Source organism: Alosa alosa, chromosome 13, assembly GCF_017589495.1.
Source record: "Alosa alosa isolate M-15738 ecotype Scorff River chromosome 13, AALO_Geno_1.1, whole genome shotgun sequence".
NCBI classification, from domain to species: Eukaryota; Metazoa; Chordata; class Actinopteri; order Clupeiformes; family Clupeidae; genus Alosa; species Alosa alosa.
The window spans coordinates 25,296,922-25,323,287 of NC_063201.1; the positions used below are offsets into that span (position 1 = coordinate 25,296,922).

Below are 26,366 nucleotides of genomic sequence, written 5' to 3' on the forward strand. Positions count from 1 at the left end.
GGGAAAGAAAGCATTTTCAACAGCACCAACATAGAACAAAGTTTCACACAGGGCTGGTGTTTACAGTTTGAAACCTCTATACTTTTTAATAGACTCTGTAAAACATTATGCAATTGCCCAGTGTTAAGGCCTAAATGTAGCTGTTTACTCTAGTTACCCATCCTATTTAAGTAGGCTACTGTAGCAAAATGCTCACCTCAATCGTTTATCAACTGCTATGGCAGAAGAAGCAGGTTTCTTGTTGACAGACGTCAGTAGATACACCCCTTCATCTTTCCCTCCTTAAAGTGCACTCACCATGGGGATTACGAGATTCACTAGCAATTCATAAACACTCTTTCAGATTGGCAGTTCCTACATGGTTGGACCACATCTAAATCTTACAGGTCATAACGTACAGACTAAACTCTTGAGGGGAGGGGAAGGGAGGGGAGAGGGGACATCCCCTTCCTTAGTACATCTCAAACTGGGGCAGAACAGTATTAACCATTGCATAGTATAGTCCTACAGAGGATGATAAACGTGTATGATCTGTTTTGGAGGACATCCAATAATTAAAAAAAAAAAATAAATAAATAAAATAAAAAGCAAGATCCCTGTGAAAATCTTAACATCTAAAAATACAGGGTACTTAATCTGTGTTTATCTACTTGTTTTTATTCAAAATAGGGAAGGGGCACCTGATTCATTTTGGCCTGGCCACTGAGTAAACCTGGAACATGGATTTTAGGTAGAAGTGCCATTTCCAGTTTTATTCCTCAGATGCGCCTGTAGGACTCATAACCCTGTTATACGAGATACCCCCATGGTGTCAATATACAAAATCGGACAAAAACATATACCTTCACATTTTAGCCATACAGTTGCATGGCAGGTAAATGTTAAAATGACCCTGGTAAAATATACAAAGTTATCTCATAAGACCAATTGTTATCTTTCATGTGCATTGCTCCCACTCATTTTTTCAGGCACTATGTCAAATACATAGCATTGTTAAGAGGAAAGGTCACATGAATACAAGCAGTGATTTCCCTGAAAGCAAGAAAAGGAACCAAATAAAAGACAAAGCAGGGCACAGGTTCATTTTTTTCTTTTTTTTTCTTGTTAAATAGTAATAAATACATGAGATGCAGTGGTTTATTTTCCATTTTTTTCTGAAGCAGGAGGGTTAAAAAGTTTTCATTTTTATTTATTTATTTATTTTTCATTTATTTATCTGTCTGTTTTTCTTTAGCAGCAATCCGAACATGGTTGAGAGTGGAGATAGCAGCCGAGAGAGAAGTAGTTCACTTTTTTCTGACTTGATGGCCCACAGCACTCACAGAGTGCTGTGAAGTAGGAAGGAGGGAGGGAACAGACGCGCAAGAGAAAAACAGGAGGGAGAGATGCGAAGTCAGAGCCAGAGGGAGAGCGCTTATCAGGGGGATCAGGGGGTGAGAGACATCCCCTCCTCATGTATATAGAAACATATACACACATATATATGTACTCCATCCTCCTGCAAAAACAAAATCAGAAAGAAAAAAAAAGAAACACAGACCCTCCACCGCCTCCTTCAAACAGAAACATGGGGCAGAGGAAGATAAGAAAGATCAGCTGAGAAAAGACAGAGAGAGAAGGGGAGTGAGCAAGATTTGGCTTAGCATATCTCGAGTTAATAATAATCAAGAAACAAAAATGTTACTTTTCAGAGTTTTCTGTCAAAAAAACAAAAAACAAATAACTCCGAGTAAAAAAAAAAAACCCAAGAGACAGACAGAGGGCTAGAGAGAGAGAGCGCGTGTGTGTGTGTGAGAGGAGGGTAAGAGAGAGAGAGATGGAGAGATCAAGAGACAGTCTGATGAGATGGCGAAGTTAGAAGGCAGACTATTTTTAAACAAACAACAGGGAAGCATTTTGGTTTTCCTTCTGGCAAAATGTTTTGTTGTTGTTTATGTGTTTTTTCTTCTTTTTCTCCTCTTCGTGCTCCTCGCATCACTTCCTCCGTAGCAGTGACGCGGGAGTTCGGTTTCCCCCTCTCCTCTTGGGAGCGGCTGGCGTCTCAGCCTCCGCCAGACGGCACTCTCTCGTTGTGGTGTGACTACGCTTTGCTTGTCATTTGCTTTTTACTCTTTATTTGTATGGTTTTTTGTTTCATAAGTTTCGAGATATATAAGCCAGTGTTGTCAAGCGAGAGAAGATTGGAAACATAAAAAAAGTAACAAAAGTGTTTTCTCTGTTATGTGTCGAGGGTGTATGTGTGTGTGTGTGTGTGTGTGTGTCTCTTGTGTGTGTTTGAGAGGGGTAGGGGGGTACAGTGGGGGGAGTGGGACATACTGAACGGAAAAAAAGTCAAAAATCCCAGTTTGTTTAACTTGTCTTGTGTATGCGTGTCATCTGTCCCTCAAAAAAAAAAAAAGATAACAAATTATAAACTGTATAAATTAAAATCACAGAATAAATAATCCCCAGAAAAAAATACCCTCCTCTCAAAATTTGAACTCTTTTCCAATCTGTTTCCCTCCGCATGTAGTGATTTTCAATAAATTAAAAATGTAAAAATTACTTCTAGACCATAAGTCGAAAAAAAGGGTTTTCTCTCTTGCCTTTTCTCTTAAGCACCACATTCGGTTTCTCACATCAATCCTTCCTCAGCCCTCTATTTCCCACACTCAAAAAACCCTCAAAACAGAAATCTCGCTGCAAACCTGTCCTCAAATCACATAAAATCTAATAATAATAATAATGATAATAATAATAATAATAATAATAATTGTAAAAACAAACTTTCTGAAACTTTCACTTCCAACCACTTCAGCCCTCTGCTCCATTCTTTCAACAGAAAAAAAGGGGAAAAAAATTCAACTGAAAAAAAAAAAAAAAAAAAAAAAAAAAAATAAAAAAAAAGTTCTCAAATCCTCCCCACTTCCCCTCCCTCCAACTTCTTCCCATGCAAAACAAAACAAAAAATAAACAAACAAAACAAAAAAAAAAATCTTTTGATATTTCACAAGTTTATCTCTGCATTTCTGTCATGAGTGGCCAAGTGTGTGTATGTGTCATCTGTGTGTCAGGTGTTTGTTACTATATGCGTCCGTAATGCGTGTTGGATCATCCTTGTTATGTTTTTTTATCCTTTAAAACTTTTTGTATGGCTTTTGGAATTTGTTCAAGATTTATCAAGAGTTGGCTGCATTCTGACCGCTGCCACCTCCACTGCTGCACACGCCCATCATGGCCGACTCCTCGGAATCGGGCCGCCCCCCTCCGCCCCCAACTCCCCTAGGCGGAGGCCCCCCGGTGAGCAGGCCGCCGCCCACCCCCACACTGCCCTGGGGGGGGTTGTTATTGTTGTTACTGCCCGGGTAGCAGGGGGGGATGTAGCCCAGGCCCGAGGCAGCTACCATGCTGTCCTGAGAGGCCGGCGTCTGGGCCAACTGTTGCTGGGAGGCGGCCTGTGGGGGCTGAGCGCCCATGACCGTCCTAGTCCGAAAGGCGGAGAGGCCCAGGTGGAGGTTTGAGGAGCCGTACTGGCTGGAGTCCAGGCTGGACGGTGGGGGCGGCTGCAGGATGGAAGACTGACCCAGGTGGTGGTGGTGCGTGAGGCTGAGCTCGATGCTGTCCTGCATCTGCGGGGACGAGACGGGCAGGAGAGCGCCGCCCTGCTGGCCGGGCTGCGAGCTCTGGCCCTGCGGCTGGTTCTGTGGGCCCTGCGGCTGCCGCAGCCCGCGCCCGTTGCTGTGGTGGCTGCCGTAGATGGGGTGCGGGTGGTGCGTCTCCATCATGCCCCCGCCGCCCATGAAGTGGCGCGAGTGCTGCGTGGCCGCCGGCTTGTGGAGCAGCAGCTGGGGGTACTGGGGGTCACTGCCTGCCTCACCGCCAGGCCACCGCAACTGCTGCTGAGACGGAGCCTGGGACAGAGAGAAAGGGAGAGGGAGAGAGGGGAAGAGGAAGGGAGGGATGGAGAGGGGAAGGGAGGGATGGAGAGGGGAAGGGAGGGATGGAGAGGAGAAGGGAGGGATGGAGAGGGAGATGGAGAGGGAGGGAGGGGAGGGAGAGAGAGGGATGGAGAGGGAGGGAGAGAGAGGGATGGAGAGGAGAGAGAGGGAGGGATGGAGAGGAATGGAGGAGAGAGAGGGATGAGAGAGGGAGGGATGGAAGGATGGAGAGGGGGGAGAGGGATGGATGTAGAGGAAGGATGTAGGGAGAGGAGGAAGGATGGGAAAAGAGTTGTGGAAAGAAAACAACAGATGAACAGAGGATGGGAGGAGGCATGAATTAGAAGAGTGACACACCTTGACTGAAGCCCAAGAAATTGTAAAGTAAATCCTACTCCAGTAAAGTCCATTAACACACCAAGGGCCCAATTTACTAAAGGTTTGCATTTTTAAAAACATGTAAACTCAATATCACTTGCAAACATGCACACTGAGGATTGCTTCTTTCAAATGTACAAAATCACAAGTATTTAGTAGTAGTAGTAAATACTGCTGTCGATTATGTTTGTACTCATTGTCATCTACGCAGTTTTCATTAGCTCATCAAAATGTTTTAATACTTTATTTTTTCTTCTAATTCTTCATTTGGGATTTTAGTAAATTAGGCCCTAATAGCAAACTAATCCAAAAAGTCTTGCGGTTGCGAGTGAAGACCACCTACCTGAGGACTCTGCATCTCGTAGTCCGTGTGAGTGACTGCGCTGTTGTAGTACCGGTTGCTGTACCGGTAATTTCGGTTGTCGTTGGAAGAACCGCTGGATCCACCTGGAAGCAGGAAGCAGAGTAGCCCATGAGTGTGGCACTGTCACGTCGCCCATGAGTGTGGCACTGTCACGTCGCCCATGAGTGTGGCACTGTCACGTCGGCTGGGAATACATCATTGTGCAGCTGGTGCTCAACATGTAGTGGCCATCAAGCTAAAGCTAAAATATGCTGATGTGGGTGTTTTAGCCTGTATGTCTGGATATACCTGGAGGGTGGACATATATCGTAACACCCCCAATTATCACCACTTTTGTTCAGAAATGTTTTTTAACACTTCAAAATAACATTTGCTAAATGAACCTTACATTTTTCAGTAGCCATAGGTGTGTAGATTTGAACAAAATCTGGTTTGGTTCTTAACGGGAGCATTTACTGCCTGAAATATCTGATTTTGTTTACCACGCTCGGAGTTATAGTGCTGGCCTGATTGGTCGCCTATTTACACCGTTTCAACGGCACATGAACGGTTAGACCGAGAATTCTCGTCATGAAATTAAAATTCCACTGGAGGTCCAAGCAGTTGTGTACACGCAGCCTTACAACACAGTTTACAGCTCTTCAGTCACGGTAAAATGTCATTTTTGGTACATAGCTAATTTAGATACACCTATGGTGTGGGTGCTTGCATTTCTTTAGGAGTCCGTCGTCTTGGTTTGTATAGAAATGGATATTAAGTGACACATACACGCAAGACGGCGGATATACGGGACCGACGGTAATAGGGGGAGTTCCGATAACATATATAGCCCACAGCCGGCTTAGCGTTAGTGTATCGATACAGGTGTGGGTAGGTACAGGTCTAATTTCAAATATACACAGGAGCGCTGTTAAATTCCTTGTGCTATATTTTAGGAAATTTCACACAGTGGCCAATAAAAAGCTAAGCCAATTTAGAGTCAAAACCAAAATCACTAACAAAGCAACCTTTGTGGGCAAAAAATAATCCCCAACAGAGCGTTGGCGAGTGTGAGTGTGGTCGTACCCGAGCTAGACACGGAGCTGGTGGTGGATGTGGAGTGTGTGAGTGTGGTCGTACCCGAGCTAGACACGGAGCTGGTGGTGGATGTGGAGTGTGTGAGTGTGGTCGTACCCGAGCTAGACACGGAGCTGGTGGTGGATGTGGAGTGTGTGAGTGTGGTCGTACCCGAGCTAGACACGGAGCTGGTGGTGGACGTGGAGTGGCTGTGGTCCATGGCAGGGCTTGTGGACGTGGAGCTGCTGGTGTTGGTGCCCTCGTCCGTGGTCTTCTTGAAGAAGTTGTGCTGCAGGGCGTAGAAGGGCGTGATGCGCGTCTTGGGGTCGTAGTCGAGCATGCGCAGGATCAGGTCCTTGAACTTCAGGTAGTCGCACGGGGCGTGACCCTGCTCCCCAGCCCGCCGCCCGCCCGGACCCCCGGTCTCCACCCCCCAGAATCTCGTGGAGTCTCCGCGTGGCTGGGGGCTTGTACTCCTGACCATGGTTGAAGTGATAAAGAGAGAGAGAGAGAGAGAGAGAGAGAGAGAGAGAGAGAGAGAGAGAGAGAGAGAGAGAGAGAGAGAGAGAGAAAGATGGAAGAACATTAACACTCCCAGCATTTTTCAGCCCCCATAATCTCATCAAGCCATTTCGTAAGAGAGCTACATAAATACAAAGAAGAAATTCATTGGATGTAAGTACAGTCAAATATTCTTTTATTAATAAATGTGTAAAAGACTGATGCTTGATGTTACTGCATCTTCCTCAGAGAAATGTTGGTGCATATTTATGCATATTTACTTGCATATTTACTTGCATATTTACTTGCATATTTACTTGCATATTTACTTGTCCCGTTCATGAAAACCACTGAAACAGCAACAGAAGCACAGTGGACTCACTGGCTACCAACTACATGACACAAATCACACTTGCTTTCTTGGGACATTCATAAACATCTCAATAATATGACAAAACATTCTACTGTAAGTGATGTGCTATGGGCGATTGGGTTTACGGTGAGGGAAGGTCAATGGATTACAGATCAGGTATTGTCTCAGTGAGATTATGGATTCATTACAGGACTTGGTGGATAATGGTGCTGGGATGGAAATGGATGAGATTACATCTGGGGTGAAGGGATGAAAGACACTCGAGGAATGGAGGCGCTTATGGATACACTCGTTTTGGCACCCCTTCCTCCTCTTAACACACACATGCATACACACACACACACACACACACGTAGACATCAGGCTATTGGCTACAGGGTGTTTGTTTGAACAGGAAACCCCACCTTACTGCTCTGACTTGATTTATCTCCTTACCACATAAGCTCCCTCACTCTCCCTCATGGACGCGCGCACACACACACACACACACACACACACACACACAGGCTGAGCTGACCTGGTCTGACACAATGTAATCTCTTTTTGCCAAGTGAATTATGGCTTTGTCTGGACCCTCTACATGGAATGCGCTCACCTTGTTTCACCTCCCTCTGCTTTCTCCCTTATTCTATCCATCCTCCACCATCTCTCCCTCCCTCCATCACTCTTGCCATCTTTCCCTCCCAATTAACTCCCTTTACCTGATATGTGCTGCATATATTCACTAATCAAAAAGTTGTCCCCTCTGTGATCATGGTGGTGAGTAGAGGAGTGTAAACTATTGACGATTGACAGATGCAAGGGTGCGGAGGCAGAAGGAGGCTGATGACTATGCTGGGGCTTGGGGCCAGTTCTGATTGGGGAGGTGACTGAGTGGCAGTGACAAGAGGGGAGGAGAGCACAGCTCAAGCTCCAAAATAAGCATCCAAATTTGACCACACCAAATGCCCCCCCACCCCAGCCCTGGCTTTTATGATCTTGTGGTCTTCTCTTCTCCATCTTTAGTTTCTCGTTCCCTCTTCGGACAGCGGTATGGGTGTTGGGGGTGGTGGGGTAGAAGAGGTGGGAGCGGGAGGATGAGGATTCTACTTAACGTGGAGTAGTAGCAGAGTGTTACTCACGGAAGCCGAGGGATATAGTACCTTCTTAATGTCCTTGTTCTTCTTGACGGTCCACAGGCCGTCGGACAGCTTGTCGAAGTACTTGCGCGCTTTGGGGGCCTGGTCCAGCATGTGGTTGGGAGGGATTCCCAACACCTCCACTATCTTATTCATCTGGTCCACCTGACAAACGGAGCACACAGGTCAGTCAGCAGGAGCACGCAGAGGCTCCAGTCGACCCGCAGGTCCAGTGTCATATAATCAATATAATATAGTGTAATATCATTTTAAATCTCATTCTCAAAGGGGTCCTTCACACACACACACACACACACACACACAAAATACATAACACAAGTCATAAATACAGTCAGACAGAAGCTCTCCTACACCTAACCACGCCCAAACTCAGTAGAGCCCCAGAAAGCACAAGTTATATGGGCTACAATAAGTTGAATGGCTTAGACTACAGTATATGATGACCAGTATGGAAGTAAATATTGTTTTAAGATGGGTATTTATGAACAGAAAATGTATTTAAAAAAACAATACTACATAGAAGAAGGTGATAATGATCAACCATATTATAAAAACCTCAATAAGATCTATAAGTATTGCACCAGTAGATATATTATCCAAAGATGATGAAACCTCATCATTAGCAAATTTTAAAAGGCCAGTACTTTTGAATGAGATCTGATCAGTGGTAAGCACGAGACAGATGCTGAACTGTGTGAGCGAATACATGCTCTTGTGAATAAAACAGATTTTATGTACCTCGTTGGAGCCACTGAACAGTGGCTCTCCCGTGTGCATCTCCACCAGGATGCAGCCCAGGGACCACATGTCTATAGCCAGGTCGTACGGCATCCCCAGCAACACCTCTGGGGACCGGTAGAAGCGGCTCTGGATGTACTGGTAGATCTGTGGAGAACACGCAGCAGAGGGGAAGAGACGACATTAGAGGGAGTCACGCATATACATGTATGAGCATGGAAAACACCCTCATCAACAGACTGAACACATTCAGATGCTGTTTTGCCTTTTCGCCACTAGAGGTCACTAGACTCTGTGTCCGACTGCATGAAAATGGGTGCAGCAGCAGGAACAGCAGGAGTGAGAGCAGCAGCAGCAGCACACTGAACCAGAGGGATTCTATTCTGGAGATGTGCATTAGAGAAGAGGCCCATTTCTTAGTCACTGGGTGGATCCTTTTACCATGTGCTCCCTCTGTGCCAGCCTGCTATAAAGCACATCCTGACGGGCATAGCAACAGCACACCCTTATGCCATCTCGTGCAGAAATCACTTGTAATGCACAAGGCATTCTTCAAGGCAGACTCCCGCTGTCTATTTTCACCTCTTAGTGGGCTGCAATGGCGGTCCTTTAGGGGACACAGGTTGGGGGATTTTAAAGTAGGGGGGATTGTTTTTGAGAGACAACTCAATCAGGTGCTTTAGCAGCTCATCAGTACAGCTCTGAAACCAAAGGGAGGATGTGGGTGCACTCGTCTGCCCCTGTTCCCATGGTTTCCCTCATCCCCTTGGTAACCTTAACCCCTTCCATCCTTGAGCTGGAGTTCGTCTTCAAGGTCTCCGTTTCCCCCGTTAAAGAGGTGTGATGCCAGGGATGTGTTGTGTAAGCCTTCCTGACCCATGCCAGAACACACACACACACACACACACACACTCACTCACAGTCACACACACCCTTGGGCAGCTTTTGGGGTGGCTTATGAGGGACACATACAAACACCCTGTGGACGACCACACTACTACCCCCTGCCCCACAGACCACACACACACACACACACACACACACACACACACACTCTCTCCTCACCCTCTGGCCCAGTTGACAGGAGCTACCAAAGTCAACGATCTTGATGGCGCTGCGCTTGGGGTTGCACAGCAGGATGTTCTCTGGCTTGAGGTCGCAGTGGATGATGCTGAGCTCGGGCGTGGCCAGGAAGAGCAGCGCCGTGCACAGCTGCTGGGCGAACTTGCGCGTCAGGTTGAGGGAGACGCCGCGGAAGTTGGTGTTGCGCAGGAGGTCGTATAGGTTGTAGGAGAGAAGCTCGAACACCAGGCACAGGTGGTTCCGGAACATGAAGTGCCTCTTCAGGTGGACTGGAGGAGGGCGGAGATGGGGGGAGCAGAGGGAAATAGAGAGGGAAAAAAGAAGAGAAGGAGAGAGAGGAGGGAGGAGAGGAAGGAGAACAGAAAGGAAGGGAGCACAGGAGAGAAGCCAGAACGACAGGAAGTCACTCAATCAGCCCACATAACATTTCCCTTATGAGGTCACACTACATGTTTGCATTCAATAGACTGAATAAGGAGTGTTTGGGTCAGGCAGACCACAACTCTGGAAGAGCAACAGTGGCCAACATGCCTACTGTTGTTATTAATGTTTGCTTTTGTTTATGTAAAGCAAATTAAATGACCTCTGTGTATGAAATGCGCTATATAAATAAACTAGACTTGACGTGTGTCAGTGTGGTGAGCTTCTCTCACCTATATAGTACTTCATCTCTGTGTCGTGTTTGTTCATGAGCTCCAGCAGCCGCAGCTCAATCTGGGCCTGGTTCAGGAAGGCTTTCTTGTTTTTGATGATCTTGATGGCCACCCACTCCTGCTCGTGGTGGTCATAGGCTTTCACCACCTGGCAAGACATGGACGAGAGGTTAGTGTCTGGAGTTCTGTAACGTGTTGCATGCAAAATTCTCATCTCCAGGGGCATAAACATATGAGGAAAGCAAGTCATAAAGAAATCATTCATCTTTCTTTCTTGTCAGTTTCTTGTGGCAAGACACTTCAGGTTGTTTATATCTTGACCTTGAAGTTTATTCATCTTGTCTGCCATTGATCTGTACATGGTAGAGTTCCATAGAAGCAGATTCTAAGACCTTCCATATCATTTACATTGCCATATCCTAACCTTTTTCTTTTACCCAGAGTGCTCCTCACCTGTCCAAAGGAGCCCTTGCCGATGAGCGAGTCGATCTCGTAGCGGTCCAGCCACTTCTCCCCGTTCTTCACGATGTAGTCGTAGTTGTCGTCATCGTAGCCGTCATTGTAGACCTTGCGCTCCTTCTTGGTGCTGGAGTCCTCAGGGGGCACCTGCTGAGCACGCCGCTTCTTCTTAGTGTAGTACACCTACAGGAGAGAGAGAGGGAGAGAGAGGGAGAGAGAGAGAGAGAGAGGAAGGGAGAGAGGGAGGAGGAGAAGAGGGATGAGAGGAGAGAAAGAGAAAGAAATTCAGAAAGAAAGAAAGAAATTCAGAAAGAAAGAAAAACGGAGAGAGGAAGGAGAGAGGGAGAGGACAGCAGATGAGAGGGTAACAAAGGTGCACAGACAAGGACAGAAAAAGAGATAGACATTAAACACACATTATGTACAGGAGCTGAAACATTCGCGCCAATGGGCGCCTTCTCTTGCAGAACAACATTCCTTTGTTCCACTGTACTGGGAGCCGGAACTTGGGGACCAGTGCGGGACGGGTGACCTCTCACCTCATTGATGTGCTTGTAAGTCTTGATGAGATCGACAGAGAGCTTTCTCAGCGGGGCGCTTGCAGGATCTCGGAAACTCGGGGGAATCCTCCTCTGCAGTATGGTCATATCTGACAGCACCTGGAAGAAGGGTTCAGCAACATCAGTGAAGAGAGGACCTCCAGCAGACATCACTGCAGTAGACCTAGTAAGGTTGGGCTACTGGCTCTATATAGTTGGATACTAAACACACTGTTCATGGTTTAATGCTCAGATTTGAGGAAGCATTTAAGCATACTTGTTGTGAATGTAGGTATATTTTTTTAGTGAGCGGGTCAAGTTAGCTATGCAACAAATGTAACAGAAGCCACACACCATTGTTTATAGTGTTCTAATAAATATGGCTGCATGTGTGTGTGCTTGCATAATATGTGTGTGTGTGTTTATATGTGCTTGTGCGTGTATGTATGTGTATGTGCATGTATGTATGTGTATGTGTGTGTGTGTGTGTGTGTGTGTGTGTGCGTGTATTTATGTGTATGTGTATGTGCATGTGTGTGTGTGTGTGTGTGTGTGGTAATGGTAAAGGCGTGTATGTGCTTAGGGCTGTAGGAGTGTTCCAAAGTATGTGGGACAGTAGGCTGATACTGTATGCATACGTCACTGCGGTGTGTGTGTGTGTGTGTGTGTGTGTGTGTATGTATATGTGTTTGTGCGTGAATTTGTGTGTATGTATGTGTATGTGTGTGTGTGTGTGTGTGTGTGTGTGGTAATGGTAAAGGCGTGTATGTGCTTAGGGCTGTAGGAGTGTTCCAAAGTATGTGGGACAGTAGGCTGATACTGTATGCATACATCACTGCGTGTGTGTGTGTGTGTGTGTGTGTGTGTGTGAGGGAGGCAGCGGTGGGGTACCTGCTGCTGCTCGGCCATGGAGTTGATGTTGAAGGAGGGGTGGCTGTGCTGGCTCGACATGGTTGGCTCAGCGGGGGAGAAGCCCAAGGCGGCAGGCTGGCAGAGGGTAGAGGAGGAGGGCTTGCATCCTGAGCTGCTTCCACCTTCAGAGAGAGAGAGAGAGAGAGAGAGAGAGAGAGAGAGAGAGAGAGAGAGAGAGAGAGAGAGAGAGAGAGGGAGAGAGCGAGAGAGGGATGGGGGGGTAGTTGAGGAGGGAAAGAAAAAGAGATTCTTTTAGTGAACATATCACCATTGAGCATCTCACGTCATGAACACTGACATGGGTGTGGGGGGAAAGAGGACTGCACTGCAGGGGAAGCACACGCACACACGCACACACACACGCACGCACACACGCACGCACACACACACGCACACAGAAACGTGGACATACAGTGGGGATGAGGAGTGTGGGCGGATTCTGGGGAGAGACCCAGGAATATAGTCCATAGCCCAGATCTTTCACTAATCCATCATGAGGACCACAGCAGCAGCAGCCGTGGTGATGCTGGTGGAGGTGGCACTCGTAGTGAAAGTGCAGCATGTTCCAGGTCTCCCTGCTCCTCCCGACACACAATGGAGGCACAGCCATTCAATTACCCGGGTCACCATGCCCAGCACAGAGCGTGTGTGTGTGTGTGTGTGTGTGTGTGTGTGTGTGTGTGAGTGAGTGAGTGCGGAAGAGGCAGAGCCATGGCAGCACTGCCACACCTTTAGGGAAACAGCGAGCGAGCGCCTTTCTGAACATCTTAACCAGAAGGAACACACACACAGTGTGCTGCACTGCAACCCTTCAACTGAAACCTGTGAACCGACCACTCAAACGCAGCGTCTATTAAAACAACTTCCTTCAACACCTGATTGGTTTACAAACAGGAAGCTGATGTCCTTACCAGTCTGTTTCATCCTCATACATTCATACTGCATCAGGTGAAACTAGCCAGGGTTAACTGGCCTCTTGCAGCCAACGAAGGACGCCATGCTGGTCATACCGTTTAGAGGGGAGAACGAACGCAGCAGCAACACAGGGTCATTTATGTGTTCTCGCACTAATGGCCAGGGATGAACAGAAACAGCTGTTTGGGAGGAGCAGAGTTCCTCCAGAACTCTCCCGGACCTTTGGCCATGTAGGAGATGTTCTCCTTTAGGGTGGTCCAATGTGGTCCTCGGGTCTAGTGTGGGGATGTTCTCCTTTAGGGTGGTCCAATGTGGTCCTCAGGTCTCGTTTCATGTCAAGGTTTATGGGAGCATCTTAAAAGTCCTACTCTATAAATACCAAACACAATTTAGGGCTTTAAAAAAAAAAAAAAAGTCCTGGGACTATTAAATGACTAATAAATGCCCTAAAAGGGAAGGGTTGATGAAGAGGAGGACATCTTGGATGAATAAGGAGATTCACGCTAGCATGGTTAGGGAATTAACTAAGTGGTGCACATCAGAGGGAACTGTGAGGGTGCCAAAATGTAGGACAGGGGAACTATTAGATGTGCACGTCTAGACACACACACACAGCGTTGTGTTCCAAAAGACAAAAGGAAGGACTAAGCGGTGAACTCGCAGCTTATGCAGATTTAATGCTGTCCCATATTTGATGGATAAAATTCTTAACTACAGGATTCAACTTTTTTTTTGGTGGCGTTTCTGGAACAGTCTTATGAACAGTTGCAACGTCAGAGGTGGTGTGTGTGTTCAGTATGTGTCAGGTTGTGTCTCTCTCACTCTGTCTCACTGTGTGTGGTGTGTGTGTTCAGTATGTGTCAGGTTCTCTCTCTCAGTGCCGTTACCGTAATTACGCAGCAGGCCTTTTGCGGAAGGGTGCGGAAGCGGAGAATATGAGCATCAGACAGGGATGGGAAATTGATGGGATATTTCCACAGGGCGGAAAAGCTTTTATCCCCGAGAGCGAGGCCGGCCTGACAGCCGGGGACGGATGGGGGTGAAATTTATCAACGACACATTACAACTCCAAATAGCCCGGGCCGATCAATGGCCGTAGTTTAAACAAAGTGCAGAACGACACATCTGAGCGCCATCAATCCCAGGGAGTGACGGACCCTGCACCGCCGACACATGCCCATGAGGAGGAGTCCCAGGGCAGGGCCAAGCCTGGCCTCAGGCTTGAGATGTCGAGGTGGTGGTCATGAGAAGGTGTGTGTGTGTGTGTGTGTGTGTGGGGGGAGGGTTATGTGAGTGATTCCTCTGAGACTGTTGGTCTCAGCTCATACAGACCTGCAGCCAGGGCCTGGCTCCACTCTCAGAGAGTTGAATCAATAGCATACAACAACGTTCTCTATCCCCCACCCCTTCTCTTTGCTGAATAAAAAAAAAAATGCTTTGGCTAATGCCGATTTTGTAAAGATTTTTAAAGACAAGAGCTCACTGCAGAAAAAGGGGAGGAAAGGGACTTTCTTATTCCCTTCTTCTCCTCCTTCTCCTTCCTCTTCTAATGGCCAGCAACAGGGAGGCTGCTGCGCTGCTCAGGCCAGTGGAGCGGCAGACTGTTTGCTGCTCAGCTCCGGGTAAAAAACCAGGACGGTGGATGATTTTGATTTAGCCCAGATTCTTTTGCGTTGTTTTAATTAGGCAAGTCCCCCACCACCACCCCACCCCCACTCCCTCCTGGCCTCGTTCGGTCTGGGGAGGGACATGACGATTGTTTCGAGGACGAGCCACCGAGTAGCAGAGGAGAAAATGTCACACTGTGCCTTTAAATGCTGAAGCGAACACATTGAGAACTTCCTGAGTGTGACACCCCCCTTCCTCCGCTCTGATTGGCAGAGGCCCCCTCCTTCTCTATGTGCTCATTGGCTGCCAGTATCCAAGGGCTGGGCGGCGAGGTCTCTATAAATAAACCCTGGTAGCTTGTGCTGTATCAGCAACCCTTCCCACAATGCTATTCTCACCCTCCCTCCCTCCCTCCCTCCCTCTGCCTGTTACCTCTTTCCCTCTCAGTCTCAGTGATCTGGCCAAAGCACTCACATAAATGTTGGCTCTAATGGGGGAGTATTAATAAAACATAATAGGTAAGGGCACACGCTCATCTATAGAGACACAGGTGCCTGCACAGGATTTATTGTCACTTATGCAAGTGTCAAATCGCAGTAGTTAAATATATCAAGTGGTGTCTGAGGCAATCATTTGGGGCAATTAACCACGCACAGACCATGAGGTATACCCCCCTCCGCCACTTCTGCACCCCCCCTCCCCACAGCTGACCAAATACAGCTGCCAGCTGCCAATCAGGGTGTCACCATGGCAACAGACCAGCCCACTCCCTGTCTCTAAGGAACAGGAGGGGTGCTGATGGGGATGGCAGTGGTGTTGGGAGGGGAGGTGAGGATGGTGGTGGTGGGGTTGGACGGGTATGGAACAGCTGAACCCCCCCCACCCCTCCACCCACTTATTCCCGCCCACCCGCTCATGTCCGTGTCGACCCCTATCTTATTCCCTGTTAGGGTAATGGGAACAGTGGTGCCATCGAGCCAAAGTTGGACACACAACTAGGGGTGGGAGGAGTGGTAGTCAGGAAGAGAATGAGCAAAAAAACAGAGGTGGGGGTGTGTATGTGTGTGTATATGTGTGTGTGTGTGTGTATGTGTGTGTGTGTGTGTGTATGTGTGTGTGTGGGGACCAGAGCTCTAGAATGACCAGAGAAGGATAAGCATGTCCCATACCAACATGACTGAGGCAACCAGCTATAGCACACCTCACTTCAGGTGTCCCCTGATACCTCATTATCTCCTACACAAGGCTGAATATGCTTATATGTAAACTAAAGTACGACATGACAAGGAGCAGCTTCAGCAACAAGCTAACCAACAAGTACAGGCTCCAACTTTCTTGTCCACAATGGGAAAGTCACCATCCAGAGTGAACTCACTAACCAAGTCAAACAGCTCACCAATGTCTGTGAAACATATCCGACTCCAATGTGTTCTGGCACACTCAAAAGGTGAAGGTTAATGCACACATTAACACAGAATAACTGGCTGTTAACACGAGTACATGGGAGATTTCATGTACAATACAAATATATATGTAGATATGGACAACCCATATGTAAATGAAAATAAAGTGTGTGTGTGTGTATATATGAGAAAGTGACTGGTGTCTGCAGTCTGGTCTAAGTGAGTGCAGGTCACAGGGGAACAGTCACACTCCTGCTCTGCCCTCTAAAACCCACCCCACTGAAAGACAGGCACAGCTGAGACAACCACACCACTGTGCACTGTATGTCTCTGTGTGTGTGTGTGAGTGTGTGTGTGTGTGTGTGTGTGTGTGTGTGTGTGTGTTTGTGTGTGTGTGTGTTTGTAAGTGTGTGTGTGTGTTTGTGAGTGCGCGTGTGTATGTGAGTGTGTGTTTGTAAGTGTGTGTGTGTGTGTGTGTGTGTTTGTAAGTGTGTGTGTGTGTAAGTACGTGCGTGTGTGTGTGTATACGCATATTCTTGTGTATGTGCAAGGAGCGGGTCAGCGGAAACTGGAACACACAATAAATAACTGAGGTTCCAATCTGTGGAGAATCCCCTCTCTGTCCTTCACTGGCAGTTAGCAGACCAGTGGCGGTACCGGTGGCACGGCGTTCCTCACGCAGACCTTCAGACTATCCTTAAATCATGGCACACATCCTGCTACCTGCCTGCCAATCAGGCACCTTCGCTTTGGAGGGCTTTATCCAAGGTGGTACTGTGACACATGCAGCCTGGCAGCCATGGAAGCTGTCTGGGCCAACACCTGAAATATCACACCAGGACATTCCTGTCCTGCACCACCCAGCAGCCCCATCTGAGCAACCCCGCTGACCCCCTGTCTCCCAAACACACCAGTACACTAGTCGATGGAAGGGTGGGGTAGGGCGGTGGGGGAATGTACCTGTCCCCCCCCACTCGCCAGGAAAGGGGGTTTGTGTGCAACCGTAGCGATTTTGCATCACTTCCTCTGGCGTGGCTCCTGCACTGGCGCCCAAAGGCGGAGCGCTTTCATTCCACTTCCTCAGGACCACCCACATGCTGCCTGTCTGGCTGCTGTGAGTGTGTGTGTTTGTGTCTCTCTCTCTGTGTGTGTGTGTGTGTGTGTGTGTCTTGTTTGTGGTTGTGCATTGCCTCACACCCTGCTCGTGTGTCTCTGCCTGAGTCAGAAGTGAGGAGGAGGAAGAGGAGGAAAGATTATTCATAGGAGGATAAATGAAGTTTCAAAGTGCTCGTGCTGCTGCAGCCTCCAACCGCTCTCTCCCTCCCTCCCTCCCTCCCTCTCTCGTGCTCACACACGCACCCGTTTACAGAGAGCTCTCCATCCTCAGAGTTTGAACTAGCAACTAGCAACTCAAGAGGCAGCACATGCCCCCTTCTCTCATCCAATAGGAATCCAGAGCACTGGAATAACCACCAATGAGCTTGCAGCTTTAGGAATACAGGAATCCAGAGTTTGAGTCACTGAAGTTTTTTTTTTTTCATTTTCTCTCGCTCTCTCTCGCTCTTCTCTCCCTCTCACCAGCTCACAAAGACGTGGCTTCTGTTCTGTCTGACGTCTGCCTGCCTACCCAGTACGTGATAACCCCATTCCATTCTGATCCCTGTTCCCTTTCAGTCCGGTCGAACTTTAGATGCCCGCCCCCCACCACCACCACCGTCCACCCCTCAACCCCAAGCTGAGTCAGACCCCTCGCTATTAATAAAGAACCATCTGGGTGGGCAGCTCAAACAGTGACACTGGTAAATTGCTCACACAAGAGTCAGACATAAAATAAAATACAACCCAACCCCAGTCAAAATCAAAAGGCTAAGACAGGAGGGGTACCAACAAGATTGAGGGAAGGGGGTGAACTAAAACAAACTGTTTGGTTAAACTAGGAACACTTGGGGCACACAATCCAGGTGACATAACCACTGCAAAGCGGGTGGACATTTGGACCACTTCAAGAGAAATTTATTTAACCGAGTGTGAGCTTCCTTCCGATGCTGAAGGCGAAGCATCAGGCTCCCTCTCCAAACCGTTAGAACCCAGAGCAGCTAAAATAAAGAAAACGAGTAACTGCGGGATCGACTTTCAAAACTATTAGTAGTATTTCGTGGTTAATTCGCCCAAACTTAATCGTTTGTTTAGTTAACTTTTTTTATACCCAGGCGCACCCATACTGTCCACCATCTCTCTGTCTGCCACTCCTTAGGCTACTTCTGCTGCTACGCACATGGAGAAAACAGTTTAAAGAAAGTAAGGTATCAAAAAGAGCTCTGCTCATCCCACTGAGTGGGCGCTACGCCTAAAGGGTGGAAGGCCACCAACGTCAAGCACACACCCCCACAACAGCCTCCTCTCGCGCCCACGGTCTCTACTGTCAAAATCCTGCTCTGAGGTGAGCCACTAGAGGTGGTATGATGCAGGCAATTGATATAAACTTAACTTTAGGGTTTACTTCCTACTTCCTGACTCCTCAGCAACAGAGGGCAGAAAAAGAAATGAGAGAGAGAGAGAGAGAGAGAGAGAGAGAGAGAGAGAGAGATGTGTTGAGGAGAGAGAAGGGGAAGAGACAAAAGAGAGAGACAGAGACAGATTATGTCAGAACAAGTAAACAGACAAGAGAGAGAGAGAGAGAGAGAGAGAGCGAAAAAGGTAGAGTTGCTAAATGTTTAATGCGCTTTCCGTGATGGAACTGGCTGTGTCAGCGTGGATACAGTGAGCAATACACGCTGGTGAGGGATGGGGGTAACGGTGCAGGGAGGGGTACGGCTGGGGAATTGTATGTCTGCCAAGAGATGTAGGACAGCTAGAGCCTGGACTAGCCCTCTGTTCACGCAGGTTCACCCACTTGCACTCCACTGGCGAACAAAATGTTTCAGCCCAAACCGTTTGAGAGTCCCAGAGATTGACCGGGGAAGGGGGGGGTTGTTCACAGGAACTGGCAGCACGGGGATGGCTGTAGCACCCCATCTTGTAGAGACTCAAGTGTGTGCGCTTTTTTTTCAGCTACGGTTACTTGAGTTCGACCAAAGATTGGGTGTCCTGTTGGACTCATTCACCCCTTGGACAATGTCCTGATCTAACCAGAGGACAGAGGTCAAAATACACCCTCCGTCACAGTCATCCAACAAGTGGCACCAGTAGGCGAATCCACATTATATGAAATATCACCTTCCAAAGTATCCTGCAGAGATGAACGCTCATATGTTTTCTTGACCAAAAACTGAGGATCAAACATTAACATACATGATGCAACTGAAATCTTATAACTCACACAAGAAACTTACCACGTTTCAACTCTAGACTATAAATTGGCGTAGGAAACAAACAACTTCAAAGGAAGGGGGAGGGAGAGGAGCAAAGTTCAGAAAGTGTGCTTGTGTCTATGCTATCTGTTTGTGTGGGAGTGTGGGGTGCACCCAACAAATGTCTCCCCCGCAAGGTCCAAACTCCACTAACATCACAGGAAACACATCTTTTACTGTTTTTTTTTTTTTTTACTGTTTTTTGTTTTGTTGCTGCACTCTTTTAAAACACTTACAATTAATACAGAATATTTTATCTTTTTTTTCAAAGGGATGCTTTCAATCAACTTCAGAAATTTGACATAGTTGAACAGAGAGAATGAGAAGAAGAGGGACAAACAGAGAAAAAAAAAAAAAAGAGAGAGAGAGAGAGAGAGAGAGAGAGAGAGAGAGAGAGAGAGAGAGAGAGAGGGGAGAATTGGGGTGCAGGGTAACACGTTGTGCCCTAGGTTCATAACTTGCATAGTGCCTTTCACTCTAGGGGTATATTTATCTTTAAGACAGTAACTCAGGCCTCCAAAACCCAGCTATGTCCACATTGCTCCGCCAGAGCGACCTCGCTGAGATGACGAAAATAGACAGCGGGAAAAAGAGTTGGTTGGCGACACGGATATAAATAACCTAATTTAATAATGAATGAGGAAAATAGCTGGAAAGCTACCCAGTTATCTAGGTATGAGAATGCCTTGCACCTAGCCACCTTGCTAGCCTCATCAGGCACCCCGCCTCGTGAACCCCAGGTCCAGGACCTATTACTGAATGCTTTGATTCACACCTAAACTGCTGTGACTGGAAAGGGATGTGACCAGGGCCTGCTCAACCAGATGTCCTGGGCTGCGTTGGGTATCAGCTTGGCATTAGCTACAAAAATGAGGGGTTGTCGTTTTCAGAAAAGGTGTCATTCTTGCATAACACACAGGGTCAATAGTGAGAGCCTTACTACTCCGGTACAGTCTCCTTAGGGCCAAACTAAAACTGAAACATTGTCATCAGTGGAGGTCACCTAAAAAAAAAAGCTTCGTCTCCACAAAAGCAAAGTATCTGGCCTTTCAGCTGTATTCCTGAACGACAACTCAAAATAGTGCCGATGATTTTTCATATCTGTACTTTTTTTTTCCCACTTTGTGAAGTGACCCAGATCTTGTATCCTTGATGAGAGCTGGCTAGAGTGGAGGGCAAGAGAGGTTGGGCTGTAAGCAGGGCGGAACCTTCCACAATCCAATTTAAAGCTTACATTGGTTGAGGGAGAAGGAGCGGGCATGTTGGGTGGCTGCCCCAGTCACAGGATGTGGTACCCAGTACTCATCTAAGTCTTAACCCCCTCAGACAGGAAGGTCCTGACCAAATCAACAGGTGTCCACAAACCTGAGGCACAGGTTAGTTTGAGCCCTTAGAAAGAAAATTGTGATGCCTATTTAGTGGTAGTGACATCAGTAAACATATTTCATTCTTCACACTCTTGTATGGATTGATTGATCCAGGGATTTTCAATCGTTTGACTCCTGGGGTTCAGGAGTTATAACACCTGTTGAAGTTTTCCCATTCTGTTGTTGTAGTACTGATAATGCCAATCTACAGAAGCAATAAATTGCTTGTTTGGAAACGTTCTTGTAATGGGCCAATTAAGCAATTATATCTTAACTGCATTAAGCAGCTTAGCAATTGACGGATAATTGAATCCTTTAATTCAATGCTTGGACAGAACGAGAATGAACTCCTTTCCAAAACAAGCTAAGTAATAACTGAAAAGGGAACACCATTTGGTGTTCATGCGAGAACAACTAGTCTTTCACCTATCCAAAACATTGTTACAATTCAATTTTGCTTGTTAAGTTTCACATCAATACTGAAACATATTTTTTCAAACATTTTTTTCCAAATATTTCAAAAAAAATAGTAAAAATGTTTTTTTGAAGTTAAGCCGTCATATTTTGTTTCTTAATTCTTACTTGATACCCACTATGCAGCGATTGCATAACATAAATTAGATACCCTTCTGTAGAAATTTGATAAGTCTTCTGGAAGACTTCTGCTTTCTAAAAGAAAAATCCAGTCTCTTCAAGTAAATCAGTTCAATTTACCCTCATCTGTAATGTGCTGGAATTTCAACGGAACACACTGTTCTGTGTGGCTGCTTGCTGCATTGTGGCAACTATGACCTGCGGTGCATCCTCATAGACCAAACCTTGCTCATATTCCATAGCAACAGCACCATGCACGTATACGCATACGAGATGTGCATGAGCCGAGTCCTAGAACCACTCAGTTGTGCACAGATGTCTTTATTCCCACAATTGTTTGCAGCAAATGGTTGCCGGGACAATGGTGGGAAAGGGAGCGGTACCTGACGGTGGTCTCTTAAGCCATATGAGAGAATTCACAATAGATGTCCAAAGTGTGCATGGAAGCGCCTCTGGGGTGTGCTAAACCTTTATATGAGAGACCACCTGGACTGCCATAACACCAGAGGTGCTTCAGGTGTCTAAACAGCAAAAAAATGCCATACAGGTTACTAAAAAGGCTTTGATAAGTAAACCATTTATCACTTCCTCTACACTAAGACACAAGACTACAGACTCAACCGCCCTCGCAATCATCTTCAAAACAGCACAACTTCTCCGTCTGTGCATCCAAGTGACAGATTTAGTTAAAAATTAACCCAACAAACAGTTTCTGATGAAAACGTGTAATACTAGCAATGTTTTTTTTTTTACCGACAACCCCTTTGCCTGCACTTTCACCTCAGATAAAACTTAAGCAAAGTTATTGTAGGTCTTCCCCGATTCATTCGTCCGCCTCTTCTCTCCCTCGTGGTGACATCACTACTGTAATACTGTTTTTTTTTTTCTGTAACTATGACAGCACACGCTTTTGATGTTGTTTGTTGGTTCGGGAGAGAATGAGCTGTGACATCACCACTTAAGTACAGGCAACATACACTAAAATGGAAATGCAAACTAACATCCTATGAAGTCAGACAGCACTAGTGCTTTTACCTGAAGTTAAGCTTACATCTCAACTATCCAGAACATCATTCAAATATGAAGCAGCAGAGTTGTATCAAAACAAGCAACAGCTAGCAGAAATAAAGTTTAGACTGCAATCTCTTCCTGACACGGTAAATACTACCTTAATAGAGTCAGTAAAAACAAGAAAATCCCAAAAAGGGATCAATAACTTTGAATTAAAATAAGTTATTTTGTTTAGTACCACACCGTGGGATTGTAAAATCGGTGGCTCAACAACACCCTGTCTGCATAACATGCATAACACATCCCAGTACCATTCATCCTCACACTCAACAGGTGCACAAGTAGGAGGGGGGGGACAGGTTGTTATTGGGAAACCCACTGTCTCCTCTGTCAAGAAGAGCAGAAGAGCACACAAACTTGCAGATTATGTAATCAACACTGAGATCTTATAGCTCCATTACATTTAACGGCATTGTAGATGTGCTTGTGTGAGTGTGTGTGCTTTGTTTACGATGCATGCAGGGGCAGAGAAACAGAGAGATAGCACTAACTTCTTGTCGGCTTCCGTAGCAGGTGTGACTGGGGTATGTAGCGACTCTGATCTGGGTTGCCAATCCAGGATTCAGTCGGCAAGTTTGCGACCATTCTGTTAGAAGGCTGCGGCTTCTCCTCAACTGACGAAGTGATCACCATCGGAAACGCTTACGTGGGGGCCGTAGTATCCCAGGAATCGAGTCAATGAAGTTTATCGGTGTGTGGATCCCGATAAATTACTTTGGAGAGAGTTGTGGACACGTCAAGTATCAAGTAATCCTTGCCAAATAAATCTTCAGACGTTCTTCGATCCAGCACTGTACATCCAACAGCAATAAAACTCAAGTGTGAACCGTAAAAGGCAGGTATACATAAGGATCTGACTTGGGTTTACCACAAAATATTCTTCAATTACTAATGAAATCCTGAAGCGACAAAGACAGAAGGAGCTGATGAACGAAAAGGCACCATTAACTTGTTTCCAAACAGATTCACTTCTGTCATTACTATTCCCTTTATTACTATGTGTCTCTAAGGCAATGACTTGGGTTTCAGGCAACAATGCTCACTTTAGACGTAAAAATATATTTACTTAAACTATGTATTTGCTATATAATTTATATATATACACACATATATATATATATATATATATATATACACACACATATATATATATATATATATGTGTATCTCTGCTCTTTCTATATAGATATATATTTATATTTGTAGATATATATGTATAGTTTTCTCTGCTCTATGTTGATTTATTTGGTTACAAAATGTCTACTTCACAGCTACAGATGTTTCACAAGTCCCATTAGAATTGGAAAAAAGTTTGTCTGCAGTTCAAGACAAAAAAAAAAAAAAAAAAAAAAAAAAAAAAAAAAAAAAAATCAAAAGGTAGGTAAAACCTTGCTGGGCCAGGACCCACACTTAAATTTTCCAGTCAGGATGATTCGCCAGCTGACAAGGGAACCAGAGCTAAACCTGGAAGTGTTGGTAGGCTGGGGGTAGGGGGTGGGGGGTCTCAATTTCCAACACCATTTACCCCATCACTCTCACTAAAAATAGCAGTGGTTTCTTATATTCCGTCTAGGTTACCTACAGTGAACTAATCAGTCACTATGAAGCAGGTAGGTGACAACAAACGTAAAACATTGGCTAATTTCTTCTCCTTCACCAGGAATCCCAGTCGGTTAATCCTAGTCAGAGAATAACAATTCTGGGGGCTTGATTCCAGAAAAAAAAAAAAAAAAAAAACAGATATCAAAATACTGTGGAATATGTATAAGTAAACTTAACGTTAATCAGTCTTCTCCGCCAGACAGCAAAAAAAAAAAATGCACCCTTCCCCCTTACACGGAACTAACGCTAGCAAAGTCCGCAGATGTCAAATGGTGACCTTATGTGCTGGCGGGTCGAGGGAGGGGGGTGAAATGGGGCACGAGGCTCGAAACAGCATAAAGCTTGTGAATAATGCTGAAGGAAGAGGAAACAAACACGTGCATGCAAAGAACACACAAAGTAACGAAACGAAGCAAAGTGCGGAGGTGCAACCGATGTCACAGGCACAACATTTAACGACTGCTTTCAAAAAATCCTTGATGTCTTTCGTGAGAGCTTTCCCAGAGTCTCAGCGATACATACGGAGACAATTCCTGAAGACGAGGCTCACAATCAAAGCCTCCGTTTGTTTTCTTCGTAACAGGTCCTCAAAACAATTAAAAAAAAAAAACCCTGTTGTTTCAGCTTTACCGAAAGCTTTATTTTGTAGACGCGGTGGTCTTGAATATTATGGGAAATCCACACGGTCCACGGGTCCGAAGGTTTCCTTTAGCGAGAAAGTAATGACAGCTCACTTCACAACAACAATGCAAGTAACTGTCCTTTTTCCGTCAATGCATTCCCCAACAATAACACGAGTGGCGAGAGTTATTACAATACAAGCGTTTTAGGCTAATCTTGCGTAGTCAGATTTGTGCCAGAAATTTTCAAGGTTCCCAGCTACTTAATGTCGAGATCAACAAAAACTACAAAGATCTTTTCCTGTGTTATTACTTCCATCCTGTCTGCTTGTCTGAAGCTTCCGCGTAGGACTCAGTTGGCACTCGCTCTCCTCCTGCGTGTCTACTTGAGTTCGCGAGCGCTACCGTCCCCCTGGTTTTCGGATTTCACTCTTATGAATCTTCCGCAAGAATTTTGTCCTCCGAAATTATTTCCGACTCGAGCGGGTTTAAGTCATATTCGCCCCTTTCCCGTTATTACTCCCTGTTGACTAGCCTCTCTGTCCGGCTCCAGATCCACACCCTGCAATGAGGATTGTTCCAACAGCTATTGAAGCGCGGGGGTGGGGGTGGAAAGGGGGACATCTGAGATATGCTCCTGACAGGAGCTCGGTTGACGCAGCTCTTCGCGCATAAATGTTTTAGCACCCAAAGAAGCGGATCTACTGGGAGAGTCATGGAACAGCTATAGGGAAGATGACGCACACTTTTATCAAAACACGTTAGTCCAATTGTTATATATGCAAGACACAAGTGCTTGATCAATTCAACCCGCACATATTTTGACTTCCCCCTACCCTACGTAGTTGCGCCACCAAGCCGGTCCTCTCCATTTATAGTTACTTCGCAGATACATATACTGTACATATATATAGACAGAAAACTACTAACAGTTAAGTGCCCACGCTTAAATGCACATAAGTGAATAAGAGAAAAGATCCAATAAACAACCCAATTTTGACAATAATGTAATTTGTTTGGGGAGCTATATAATGTGTCCACACTCAGCTGTTAAGGACTCCATGTCTCACCTCGGTCATATTTTCTTAATATTAGAAATCCCGATTAAAACTAAGTGTGTATGGCTTGTGTTACCGAATTACTTATACATAACTGTTTGGTAAAAAAGTGTATATCCGAATTCTCTGTGCATGGATTTATACAGGTTAGTTATTTCTGAAGTGTGTGTTTGATTATGAAGTGCCCTTAAAGTTTCAACTTATTTCAACTTTTCTGTGCTAAAGCGCGCACACAGACCTTCCTATTCGTGGAGTTCTCCTTCTCCTACTCCCTCCCCCCAACCCAAAAGCGCGTTCACAGACATCTCATTCTCCACCCCCTAGTGCGCGTTCGTAGGCTCTGTTGCTATCCGACGCCACGGCAGCTTGTGCGCTATTGGTCAGAAGAGGTCCTCTCCACTGCTTCAATTGGTCAAGTGCGGTATGTAGGCGGAGAAAGATGAAGCGGCTGCCCTGTCCCCCTAGCTCCTTGTTGTCTCCGAACGCTGCGCGGAGGCAGAATGATGTGCACGCGGAAATGGCAAAAGACTTCAGGTAGATTGATAGGGGAGGGGATAAAACAACAACGGAAGCAAATAAATAAATAAAAATATACAAATGCAGGGGAGGGCATACCCTTATCAAAAGAACGTTTGTTCTGCAATACAGACTCGGTCACCGGATATT

At 46.1% G+C, this 26,366-nt stretch overlaps 1 protein-coding gene across 1 annotated transcript; it reads right to left on the minus strand.

Moving 5' to 3' along the window:
* Nucleotides 1-54: 54 nt before the first annotated feature.
* dyrk1b (dual-specificity tyrosine-(Y)-phosphorylation regulated kinase 1B) lies at nt 55-23,483 on the minus strand. Its single transcript, XM_048260115.1, is given in 12 exon segments — nt 55-3,890; nt 4,639-4,742; nt 5,887-6,148; nt 6,150-6,191; nt 7,732-7,872; nt 8,467-8,613; nt 9,532-9,818; nt 10,203-10,350; nt 10,656-10,844; nt 11,201-11,320; nt 12,092-12,234; nt 22,912-23,483. Coding segments are annotated over 12 exon segments (2,457 nt in total). The 5' UTR covers nt 23,054-23,483; the 3' UTR covers nt 55-3,158.
* Nucleotides 23,484-26,366: the final 2,883 nt, after the last annotated feature.